This window comes from Pungitius pungitius, chromosome 3 (genome assembly GCF_949316345.1).
Source record: "Pungitius pungitius chromosome 3, fPunPun2.1, whole genome shotgun sequence".
NCBI lineage: Eukaryota > Metazoa > Chordata > Actinopteri > Perciformes > Gasterosteidae > Pungitius > Pungitius pungitius.
Window position 1 is genome coordinate 27268193 of NC_084902.1, and position 12983 is coordinate 27281175.

A 12983-nucleotide genomic window follows, 5' to 3' on the forward strand; every position below is an offset into this window, starting at 1 on the left:
GTCCCTCGTGGTGAAATAGCTCCTCCCGCCGGTCACACGCAGGTTCCATGGTGGCAAAGTCGCCGTTGCACCATGGCGGCGCCCCGTTGCATCAAAACAGAAGCAAGAAGGAAGTGAAAATGCACGAGAGAGACAGCTGTAAAAAGACACATGGTTTATTGCTCAGACAGTGCAAAGGACAGGCAACAGTTTACACTCTGGGGTCAATCCCTTAACACATGGCACAGCTGGGACTGCATTATATTAAGTGCGTTGTTACTAGCTTTGCTGTTGACTCTGAAAGGAAACCAAAAACAAACAAAAGCATCCATTTCCATCTTTAACATATCGAGCTTACAGATGAGCAAATATACAGTTGCTGAGTGTTAACAAAACACCATTTAGAGTTAACATCATATTTTTGGATCTTTTGATGTTTTATGTGTTTTTTTTGTTAGTTTATTTTTTTTTTTTACAGCCAGAAAACTAGTTTCCCTCCTTTTTGCTGTAACCCTCGAAAGAAGTCACAATCTGAGCAACAGCCACAGAATTTAATTATTTTATACACAAATGAACGAAAAATCGAGGCAAGCTCTCACCTTTGACTTGTTTGAGACAATTATGTGGTCGAGATGCGAGTATAGGACTTATCCCCTTTATAACATGTAAAGTTCCCGATAGAGCAGGAAAACACATGGCACAATGTCAATTGTTGTGAATGTGGTGCTTTCATGCATGAGTGTGACAGAGAGCAAAAGTGTGTGTGTGGGGGAGGGAGGGGTGTATCTTTTCCTTTTTATGTTTTCCAACAGTATGGAGTGGGGGAAAAGAAAAGGAGGGGAAGGGGGCGAAGAGGGAAGAGGACTACCTGGGGGGGGGGGGGACAGAGGGGGGGGGACTTTACACCTCAAAAGCCGGGAACCTTGCTTTCATGGGCTGCAGGATGTCAGCCAGGAAGTAGATGGTGCCCGCCATGCCTGCAAACAGGAAGTGACGCGGTGAGTTTACAGCTGGAGCCTCGAAGCATGCAGTCATCCACATGAAGTTTATTTTGAAACTCGAGATTGTCAAAATACTACCTTCGAAAAGTGAGAAGGGAGTGTCCGGTGTTCGGCATCCATGTTTGCCGTAGTTCATGCACCAGTCGGCAAACTGGAGGGACAGACAGAGAGAGACAGAGACAGTGAGAAGGGACCTTGAGACAGTGGTAGCGTCTCCGTCCCGCGCGCTCACCATGCAGGCTCTGTAGAGGTGCTTGGGGTCCTGCGTTAGCCGGTAGAGGGCCAGGAAGGTGTAGGCGTTCCCCGCCGCACCGTGACACAGGCCGTACCCCTTCTTCAGCAGGCCGCAGTGCCACACCACCTCGCCGCACTGCAGGGCGTCTTCCAGGTACTGGGGTACTCCGAAGGCCTGGGACAGAGGGACAGAGGGGGATTCAGATGAGAGCGTTTCACCACAAAAAGGCTCTGTGGCTCTCGGCTTTTTCAACCGGTCGGTTTGCGCCCCCCCCCCTCAGTTCTTACCCTGTATGCCTGCAGGAGCATGTACACCACCCCCGGGGAGCCGTGGCACCAGTGCACCAGCAGGTCGCGGTCGTCCCCGATGCAGGGGGGGTAGTTTCCTGTGGGGAACTTGAGGCGGCAGACGTGGTCGATGCTGGGCTTCACCAGCCTGTGTACGTACTCCTCCACGCAGACGAAGCCGGGCTGTTAGAGGAGGAAACAATTAGTGTGGCTCCAGCATAGGGGGGGGGGGGGGGGGGGGGGGGGGGTTGGAGGGTGGAGGGGGTGTCTCCATTTCATCACAAGGGGATCACTAAGAGTCACCTCGTTAGATCCTCAGTTAATCTGTTGCAAAAGGGCATTGGTCCCGCAATTTTCTTATTTTACACTTAAATTGAATATCAGTACATTATTGGGTGTTAGATGCGCAAAATAAGATTCAACAATTTGCCAATTTTTGGAAATACAGAAGTCAGATCATGGAATTGTCAGTTGCAGATGATATACCCAACAAATGGCTCATTGTTAACTGAAAGTGGATGTATTCTTTATTTTTTTTATTTCATTTTGAAAAAACTCCACAAACGGGCTTTAGGAGACGCGTTTTTACCTGCATGAGGTAGTAGTAGATGCCGGCCAGGCCGTGGGCGGCGCCGACATACTGCTCCTGGTACCACTCGTACATCAGAGGGCTGTGGTTCTGGACCCTGAACTTCCTGCTGAGGTGCTCGCCTGACACCAGCACGGACTCGCTGATCTGAAGGGAGAAGTGACACACCAAATCTCTCAGATTAAAGGAAACCAAAACAGCAAATTCGTTTTTTTTTTTTTTTCATGTGTCAGCCCGTCCTGGATAGACAAAGACCTCCTCACTTACCTGCTGGATGTACTGCAGGGGGATCCTGTCCTGCCCCAGCTGCTGGTTGACAAAGACGAGGGAGTAGAGGTAACCCATCCGCCCATAGAGCAGCTCATCAGGCAGCCCGCCTGCACCCTTCACCACGTTCTGGTGAAACTGCAGCAGTCTGGGAGAATAGCAAAGGGACCCACAGAATTTGTAAATCTGGCTGACCGTGTGCCATGACCCACTATTGCCCCAATGAACTATCCATGATGACCTAGAACTGTGTACAAATTGATAATAAAAAAAAAAACCACTCCTACCTTTGGCAGTTAACTTAACAGGATCAGATGCGACATTCACCCATTGTGACTGGAGTAATGCTCTGGTTCGTCCAATCAAAGTGGTCACAGATAAACAGTCTGGCCAATCACAAGCATTTAGTTTAAGTAGCATGATCCCAAACACCGTTGCGGCTGAACGAGCGTGCATCTCCTTAGACCCGAAGACGAGACCTATTGTTCTCCTGCTGCAGCTGATTCAAGTGAGACCATATTCAAGAAAAGACACTGCTGCAACAAACATTAGGTTGATTTGTATATATTGATAGGTAACCTTGATTCGAACATTACAGATCTATAAAATTGTAGCACAAATTGTGCAGCTTATTTAGGACATTACCAGCAGATTTGGTGTACCGAGTCGCTTGCAGCATCCTTTTTTCCCCTAAGTATGAAATGATATACGAGACGTACGGGTTCCAAGCGCGTTCTCCACTGACCTGTTGATGCACTCATCGGTCTCTTGCACCCTCTGCAGGCGATGGTAGACCACAGCAGCTACAGCGAGGGGCCCGGTGTCCCCGCACAGGAAGGTGACGTCATGGCGACGGGTCAAACACTTCAGGCTGCGGTTGACGTACTCCAGAGCTCTCTGAAGCAAGGAGTCGTCCCTGAACACGTTGTGGAGGTGCAGGTAGAGCAGAGCAATGCCTGTGGACGGACAGATACTACACCTGTTGGTGCTCAAAGCTTTAAAAGGTTTTTTTTACTGTAACTAAAATATAATATTTTGACTTGAATTAATTAGTAATTTCTTAAGCATCTGGATCGAGCTCTGCAAATTGGAATATATTCTAGATCAGTGGTTTTTAACTGGTCTGGCTCCGGGACCCACCATCACCCCTTAATGACAAGCCGCGACCCAAATCGATCTTTTTAATTTTTATTTTCCCATGCAACGGCCCGCGACCCACTAAAAACGGGTCCACGACCCACCAGTTGAGAACCACTGTTCTAGATGCATTGCTCATCCATGATTATAAACCAAATATTAGAATGAATAACAAAATATAAACAGCACTTAATGGGGAGATCTTTTAAATATATCCCAAAAATCACCATTTGTGAAGAAAAAAATAGAAGCGTCAATACGATTTCACGCACAGAGCCAACAAGCAAAAGCACACAGGGACACAAAAGGGTCAGCAAGGAGCGACCTTCGCTCCCCAGTCACGTGACCGCAGCCGGACCGCGTGACGTCACGTGTGTCCCTTTGTGTGTAACGGTGTCATCACCTGCCCAGCCGGTGTAAGTGGTGCAATCTCTTTGGTCGGCAGTCTTGAGCCCGTTCTCCATCACAGCTAAAAGCTCGCTGATCTTGCTGCTGAGCCGCTGTGCAAACTCTGCTGTGAGCTGAACGCACACAAAAACACACACACACACACACACACACACAAACAAAAGATGTAAAATCATGAGGGTTACTGAGGTCGAACCACGTGCAAACACACCGATCATCTTGGCGTGTGTATTACCTTTCCCTGGCAGTCGAACAGCGCCTGTGTGGACGCGGGGTTGCCATCGTAGTCGTGGTACGGATTCCTCCAGGCTCTTGTGTCCATTTTTCAAAGCTTTGTCACAAGCGGCACTGCCAAATATCTAGGCCAGAAAAAAAAAAAAGCCAAGAAATGAGGCAATTTGAGGCGCAGCGGAGAAAAACTCGATGCAAGCCTAGAACTATCGCGCTATGTATAATTATGACGGATTTAGAAGGCACATAACGGGTAAGCATCGCCCGCGGCGTCCATACACCCACATACGCATAAAAAAATGACAGCTTAGCTCGCTGCAGCCTCCAGTTCGCCTAGCTAAACCGCTAAAGCTAACGGCTAATATTCACCGGAGCAGCTTGGCTCGCAACAGCATCACACAACATAGTAAGCATCGGAAATAAATAAATTCTGGTTCAAATAAAGAAATAAGATGGAACAGCACAAGCCAAACAATGATGGGGGGGGAGACGTTACCTCTGCTAGTCTCGCACTGTTGATGCTGAATCTTTCTCGCCGTTATATTTTCCCTGAGGGGGAGCGTAGCATCTGCCCGCGCGCTGCTGCCCCCTGCTGCTGCGGAGGTATTACTACAGCGCCCCCACAAAAAATGAATTAATTGCTAGGGTATCGGATAAATAATATAATAAAGTAGTATCATTATGTATATATATATATATATATATATATATATATATATATATATATATAATGGATATCGACCATCCACACCCAATAAAATGGGGTTAAGCGGAGTGCAAGGTTTGTTGAAAGCTGAGCGTACGATTTGGCTTCACACTCCAAACAGCATAAACCCAAGAAAGATGTTGCTGCGTTAGATGGAGATATCCCCAAAGGAGAAATATGCATAGAAAACTTGAGGAAACGTGATGTTAAATGTACTCCGATTGGAACACTCTGCTCAAATGGTCAGACTGCTCAGTCATCACAGTTCTAACTAACAACCACGGGTTTTATCATTTTATTATTTTGAATGTGAAACTGTATTTTGCAGATGTGACGCAAAATGTTTCACAGGAACAAGTCTGTCAAACTGAGACCTGTTAAACAAAGTATTTCTAGAGGCTATAACTCTTCAGAGGAAAATAATTGAAGTAAAAGGCATTCTTGCATCATCCCTGCAATTACATTTTTCAAGTGCTACTGTTAAATTGTCATGCATTCGTGTAAATGGATGGAATAATAATGGACTCGGCGACATATATGAAAAAGATGACTGATGGTAGGTTGCGGCCCCTTTTATCAATTCCTGGTGTTAGGAAAAAAAATCTACGCCACACGAGTGTATAATCATTAAATAGGACATTTATTAAATAATACTTGCAAGTTCTTCTTCTCCAAGGTCATCTTCTCCAGCACTGGAATATAAAGCTGCAGATTATCATACTAGAGCAGACGGATCGGCGGGGGTCTGGGCAACACCAAGTGCTGGTCATCAATCTTGGATGTGGGCCATTATGTTTCACACCTCAGGACATGCGTTTTACCCCACGACTTACCACCAGATCATCTGGACACTGACGCAGAAAACGTTCTCTGTTGTCTTCAAGCTTCATGCTGAGCCAACACCCAAACAGGGATCTATGCCCATATGTATATATATATATTGTGGGACTGCTTGACGTGGAGGATCTGTATGCAAACACATTAGCAGTCGTCCTGCAACATAAGTGGACGCCAGCCCAGTACACAACGTTCCCCCCCCGTTGACCTGAACCGCATAATCCCACAGATGCCTAATCGCGGACATCAGCCCCTGAGCATGAATGTTGCATAATCAATCAGGCTGTTCCCGCGGGCAGCCACCGTCTTCCAGCCCAACACATAATGCTTTACACACGCACGTACTGCAGCGACGTGGTTCTGTTCGTGTGTGACAAACTAGAAGAGCTTTAGTTAAAAGACTAAGAAAAGATGGATCGTGCTGTCCCTTGACGCGGTGGCATCTTTAACGCTCTTTAACAAGAGGGCCTCGTGGGCCAAATGGAGAAATTAATTCCTCGTGTTTACATATCTCTGTATATAGATGTTTACAACGCGTGGACATCGGCTACGCGACTACATGACGCCACTCGAACGCCTCCCGGCCAAAACGCACAAGGAGGAACCCAGTGGTGCAAACACAGTTCACACATGCCGGCGCCATGGAAACGCCCCGCGGCAACCATTCTGCTCTCGGGACCCCCCCAAGGGGGCGGCGATGGAAATCACGGTAGCCATGGAGAACGCGCCGCCCGAGTCTCACCGCCGGTGGTCCGCATCCTCACAGCGGAGGCCAAGGCGACATTGTTGTGGGAGCAAAACGCCGGCGGTCTTTGAAGGAGAGATCCGTCCTCCGGAGGGCCGACGGGGACCCCTCCTCCTGTCCGGTTTGAGGTGTCCTTCTCCTGCAGACTGAGAAAAACGTCACCAAAGCGCAGTCCTGGTTAATACTTAGCCACAGACCGGATTTTATTAGTCTCACTTAAACCGTTTGCCACCCTCGTGCGGGCACTAATGCTCTCGGCGTCAAGCAATAATAAAAGTTAATAGTTTTAAATCTTTCATTTCATCATTTTCTCCAAACCTTGGACATTCATCTTGATTCTTAGCTTATATGCAGATTTATTTTGCTCCCCAACGCGATGATTAATCTCGTCTTTGAAAAGCTGAAGCTGACAGTTGCATGGACCAAGGCCCCCAATATGCCAGTCATCAGCCTCTCGGCCGATGTGCCGATGCTCCAGAAGAACTTGGCCCGTCTTTTCCCTTTGTATTGACCAGGCTGCAGGGGAAGGGCTGGCCAGGTGAGCCTTGGCTCAAACGGAAAACCTTCGGGACTCTTTCGCCTCGCCTCGAGGGTCGGGAGAATGGAAATGAGGCTCAGGACGCCACGAGAAATCACAAGGAGACCTTCGGCTTTGATTGGAGCTTCTGGTTGAGAGACACATTATTGACCTGAATCTGCGCCTGCTGGGAAAATTCAAATGTCCTCGAGCAGAAAAACATTGATGATGTTTCGCAAACGAGGTTGTGGGTAGCTTTTAAAGGTCTGGGGAATCAATGGGCTTGATAAATGCATTGCTGGTTTTAGACTTTTCATGAGATTCGCTGATGAGAAAATGTGGACTTTTGCAGACGATCCTCTTATTCAAAGGGTTGTTTCCAGCTGTTTATGTTCAGGGTCCCTCTCGAAACGTGGAGGTGCAGACCTGCTTCAGGCCATGGCTAAAGCCTGGCTCCGTCACAGCAGGGGACAAAGCTGGCATTTCTCCACATATCAGAAAAGCGGGTCTTTTTCTGAATAGCCTGGGACTGACATCTGCCGTGGTTCGCTTCTTTTGGGGGGGGGGGGGGGGGGCGCTTTTGAGACAAGTCTTTAGGTAAAGGCCTTCCATTTTCATCCACAGCTTGGTGGTCTGCAACAGCCATTCAGCCAAAAGACACAAAATCGATGACTTGTGATGACTTGAGAGAGAGAAGGGGGAGGGAGATAAGACTTCCCTCCGCTCCGCCGATTGGACGAGATCCACCTTGGTCACCGGGGGAACCGGCGGCTGAGATACAGAACATTCTGGTATCTGACATGCTGCCACGGCCCCATCTGTGACAGCGCTAAAAATACTGACAGCGAGCAGTCGCCATAGCGCCAACTGTCTGGGAGAGGGAGGGGGTGAAGGAGGGAGGGAGGGAGGAAAGGTGACAGACATGTAAACACAACCTGAAGCGTTGGAGAATCAGCAGAAGCAGACGGGGAAAGACTGAAACAAGGAGGACGGAGACAGAGAGTAACAGAGGGCAGACCGGGAGACGGGGGAGGAGGGACACCACCGTCCCTGTGATGTTGTTATCAAGGGAGGGAGAGACTGTAAAAGAGTGACACCAAAAGCTTCTCAGCTCGCGCAGAACATGACGGGCCCAGTGTGGGGTGCTCGGAGAAATGCTTCTGTGATCCGATCACATGTAGAAGACCACGGGGGGGGGGGGGGGGGGGGGCTGTGAACATACATTAAAATAGACTGCACTGTTAGGATGAAACAGAGAGGGTCATCGGGGTATAAAAGACATTACATTCATGCAGTGACATGCAATTTATTAATGGTTTTATTACATAATGGAAAACACTTCTTCTCTACATCGTCATTTATTAATGCAACATCCCTTTTTTCTTGTATTGTTATTATATATTCAGATTGATATGGTGCAAACGGAGGCCTTTTTTTAGGGGAACTTTCAAACATGCCAATCCTTTGGTGCAAAGATATGAATTAACATTAACAACTCTGCACCAAATCCATAAAGCAGAGAAATATTGATTGAATTTTCTGAGGCTGTGGAAACAACTTATCAGAAAGATTACTTTAGGTGGTGTTCCCCATTAAAGAGGCGATATGAAGGTCGACTCGCTCCAGGCCGTCCTCAGCCAAGTGAGTTTGTCCGCTGTCAGGAAGCATTTGGTTGAAAAGGCCATGAGGTATGTTCAAACATTTCCGGTAACAGGGCCACGTTTATTTTTTAAACGATTTCCAAAACTCAATAAGTGGCATATTCTGCATCGGACTGAAAGCACTGTTTTTCCATTTCCTTGCATCCGACAAATACTTTCTCCATCTTCCCCCTAATGTCCTCTAAAGGCAATCCCACTCTCCCCAAAACTGAGTTGCAAAAATGTAATCAGGGTCTTAATCTTAAAAGCGCTCGGCCCCTCTTGCACTCCAACGCTGGTCTGTGAGAGGGAGCCACTTATTGCGTGGACAAATTGGAGGAAAAAACGGCGTTGCTTTCTCCCTGTGGGGGGGGGGGGCTCAGAAAACACGCTTTCCTCCCACGCGCGCCGCCCTCTCCTGATGGACGGCGCGCTGTGATTGCCGGTTGTTACCGCGTGCGCTTCGTAAATGGCACATAATGATGCTGATGATGAAACAGGCGACGCCTCCGCTGCTCCAGCGAAGTGGCGCTCGGCTGCCGTTCCGGTGACGACCACTAGGTGGACTCCTTGCGACGACGTGGCCACGCTGGACGGAGCATCTGCTGCGCTGCTGTTTGGGGGCCACGACTCTTTAGATCCAATCTCGTCCTCCAAAAAGATTCGAGCCTATTGTTTGCAACGACATAACTATGTATATATCAGATTGCTTCTTTCTTCTCCCTCCCTCTCCTTCCCCTCCAGCAGTCTGGCCGAGCAGTCTGCAGCCCCTCCCCCCCCACCCCCCCCCCCAATGGCTGATCCTCAGCAATAGGGACTGTTTAGCTTTCCTAATTAGAGAGCAAATGCTAAGCACCCGCACAGCCTCCCTGAGTAGATTTAACAAACAGGTCCCTCATTAAAACCAGGCAACGCTCGGTTTGTGCAGAGCCCGAGACCCCCCCCCCCACCCCCCCGCCTCTCCGCCAACACCCACCGCCATCACCATGCCAGCCACCCTTCATCTTTTCCCCCCCCCCGGGGAAGGGTCTCCTGCGTGGAGGGCTCCCTCTGCTCCAGACGACAACCGAAACGGGGGCCGGAGTGGGAGGGGAAGGAGGTTACAGAGCGTCGAGGGAGGGGGGGGGGGCCCGACCGGAGAATCATGTCTTCTCAAAATGAGTTATGGCCCAAAAAAACTGTTTTGGCAGGTCACCTTTGACCCTTTGACCCTACAAGAAATCCAAATAGAGTGATTGTAGCCCGAGGCGTTGCGCGGTTGTTTTCATGCTCTTATCCTACATTCCAGGTAAGTGGCTACACGCTCACAACCTCCCCCCCCCCCCCCCCCCCATGTCCCAAGGAGAAAGAGCTAGGATTCAAGGGCCGCTCTAAATTCAATGCACTACCTACGGATTACTCACCCACACGACTTGTTCCCCGTTGAGTGTTTAAGAAAACGCGAGATCCGCGGCGCCGGAGCGGAAAGCAGTCGCCGCCGACACGGCGTCTGACAGCGGCGCGTTGGCTTGTTATTAAAGTTAATTGCCTGTAATCTTCTGGAGATGTCACCTGTCTGCTCAGTGACAGCACAAGGAGCCAGCGAGGCAAAGTAAAAGTAGGAGACGGGGATTTCAAAGTTGTATATTCTGTTGTCCTTTGTTTGTATCCTTCCTTCTCCGCATGCATCACTTTCACCCATCCGCCCGTCTGCTTCAACCTGTCACTCATTTATCCAGGCTAACCATCCTTGAATCTACGTATCTTTCTACTGGCAGCATCTGCTGTCTCTTTCTGCTCTCAGCAGCAGAAAAGATGGATCCAGGTGCAGCGCTGAGATGACGAAAGGCCGTCGTTTTTCTGCTCGATTCCCGTTTTTAGGTATTAGTCAGAAGACCGGCGACGATGCCAAAGCAACAGAAGTGGGATTTTGAAACAAAGTGCTTATGGCGTGGGGCATGAATCACGCTGCGCTGCCATGCGGTTGGCCCCCTGCCCCCTTCCTCGCCTCCTCTCCTCTCCGGGTCCGTCCCTCCCTGCAGCCCCTTTCCTGCGTCCACAGCTAAATCTTTTGAAGTGCAAATGTGGTCCGACAGCGGTTATTTGTCACCACGCCACGCCGGCTTTGGGTGACGCCGGCGCTCGATACACATCGCACAGAGGCTGTACGGGGTCATTATGAACCCCTGCGGACCGGGCCCTAACCCGTCAATATGGCCACGTTTTGTGTGTGTGTGTGATGTGTGTGTGATGTCCGAGGGAGGGTTCGCGGGGTCACGCCCACCACCAGCCAGGCCCGGCGCTCCGCCCTCTGAGAGTCAGGGCCTGCAGCCGCTGGTGTAAACAGAGCGAGAGAGCCGCGACCCTGTGCACGGCCCCGGGTGCTCCCCAGGGATCCGTTTTGGGCCCGACCGCATGGCAGAAATCACAGAGAGGCTCCTAGAAGCGCGCTGATAGAGCCGGAGGGGGGGGGGGGGGTGGGGTGGGGAGGGGAAGCATCAGTAAACGAGGAACTCTGTGAAAGAGGAAAACTGAGACAAAAGGAGGGGCCCGGGGGCGGTGTGGGACTATGCTTTCGCACACACGCCTCATTCATAAGCTCAAGAAGAAGACGAGTTCTTCTGCACAAATGGCTCAAAAATGGAGTTTTCTGTGAGAAAAGTTTAAGGAAAAAAAAACATTTTTGTTCAAGCGCACATAAGCTGGTGGTAAGTATACAGCCCCTAACGCACACACTCTCACACACACACACACACTGCCCTGTCATAAAACACACAATTCCTCCCCAGTAAAAGAAGCGAATCCTCTACTAAGCACACGAGTGTACTCGATGCGCCCGGTTCCAATTTGGAGCGATACACGTCGCACTCTGCGGAGATCTAACATCCGCTGCAGAGGGAAAATAAAAATAAAAAAAAGAGCCGGCGCTTTCTTTCCATTTGGCCGCAGGTCTGTGGAAGTGCATTACGGTGCCATTAGGGGACCTTGGCTCTGTGCTCTCACACGCCGGGGCCCGGCTAATGGGGGAAGCGGGGCCCGCCGACGACTCCGTCACGGGCTTAGCCGCAACAATGGCCGTCGTCGCTTAACCCGGGGCGAGTCGCAGGCACAGCGGGGGGGGGGGGGGGGCCTCTGCCGCTATCGATCGGCGAGTTGCTGGGAATCAGGTCCGGATTAGTCGATTTAGGGGCTACGTTTCAAGTTTGTTTTGTACCAATTTCGCGAGACGCACAAAATCAAATTGTGAGTTTTAGAGACATTTTTTGATTCACGCTTTCCTCCAACACAAAGCACCTGGAGACGAACAAACTAAGCAGATCGCAGCCCACACCCCCCCAGTCTCCACTCACTTCAGGATGTCTCGCTCCCCCCCCCCCCCCCCCCGCCCCCCCTCCCTCCTCCTTGTGGGAACACAAGTGCTGGTGAGAGTGATGCATACTGATACAAAGGCAACTGGAGGGGCCTTATCTCTGCTGTCAGACGGAGCCATTGTCCACGCACAAACCCCCCCAAGAGGGACGACGGTGTGTATGACAGCAAAAGCACCGGCAGACACGGGCTGAGAATCCTGTTCTTCAAGATGATGTTTAGGCAGAAGAAAAAAAAAAGGAAAAAGAATACACAAAAAAAGTTGAAAAAAAGGCCATGGTGTGACGGGGGGGGGAGTCAGGACCTTGTGAGAGGTATCTGAGCTGGATGACAGCAGGATGAACTGAGCCAGTCATCGGTTTGACTAATAGAAATTCAGATGGCAATTGTTTTTCTCACCAGATTGCAGATTTTCAGAGCAGGACCGAGCTGTCATAACTCATAGATGTCACGCAAGGACTCGCTTTCAGGTGTCTTCCCTCGTCTCTTCTCTTCCCCGTCGCTTTCATTCCCAGGCTCCAGTGAGTGAGCATGTTTGAGGAATCAAATCAGCCCTGTGAAACTAGAGAAAAAAAAAGAGAGAAAAACAAGCCGATGTGTTGGCTGTTTGCTTGGAGAATGTAAAAGATAAACTAAAGACACCTTCAACTGACACAAAGTTTGAGTCTCCTGCAGGAAATGAAAAGCTGTCTCTGTAGGACTCGCATTACTAGTTGTTTACTCACACGTGTATTTGCTTCCAGACGGGACAACAATCAACAAGTGTTGACCAAGAAGGAGGAAGCCTTTCTGCAGAAGAGGTGTGAAACAAACACAGTTCACCAAAGGAAATATCCGCAGGTGCACAAAATGTCCTTTTGCTTCAGCCAGGCGCCTCTGATCCTTTCTGCCCGTCTGACCCCAAAGTTCAAAGCCCTTTTTCCTTGGTTCAAACAGCCCTGTCATGTGGGGGCCACGGATGCTTCACTGAGCTCAACAACAAAGTCCAGCACAACACAACCACCTTCCCCAAAGTCAGGTGTTTTTATGTGTTATTCAGGAACAGTTGCAGCGACA

General features: G+C 49.7%; 1 protein-coding gene across 1 annotated transcript; it reads right to left on the reverse strand.

Moving 5' to 3' along the window:
• Positions 1-139: 139 nt before the first annotated feature.
• Positions 140-4723, reverse strand: lancl1 (LanC antibiotic synthetase component C-like 1 (bacterial)). The gene is made up of 10 exons (XM_037480244.2): positions 4631-4723; positions 4139-4262; positions 3899-4016; positions 3104-3314; positions 2359-2506; positions 2092-2238; positions 1503-1685; positions 1213-1389; positions 1059-1131; positions 140-956 (listed from the first exon to the last, which is right to left on the reverse strand). Exons 2-10 carry the CDS (start codon positions 4223-4225, stop codon positions 880-882), a joined length of 1221 nt encoding a protein of 406 aa, XP_037336141.1. The 5' UTR covers positions 4226-4262; positions 4631-4723; the 3' UTR covers positions 140-879.
• Positions 4724-12983: the final 8260 nt, after the last annotated feature.

Bases quoted from the DNA above. Each gene is read 5' to 3' on its own strand.
- lancl1 (XM_037480244.2), bottom strand. From the start codon at position 4,225: ATGGACACAAGAGCCTGGAGGAATCCGTACCACGACTACGATGGCAAC. The intron at 4,017-4,138 runs GTAATACACACG...GTGTGCGTTCAG, and splicing joins TGTTCGACTGCCAGGGAAAG to CTCACAGCAGAGTTTGCACA. The intron at 3,315-3,898 runs GTGATGACACCG...GTCCGTCCACAG, and splicing joins CACTTACACCGGCTGGGCAG to GCATTGCTCTGCTCTACCTG.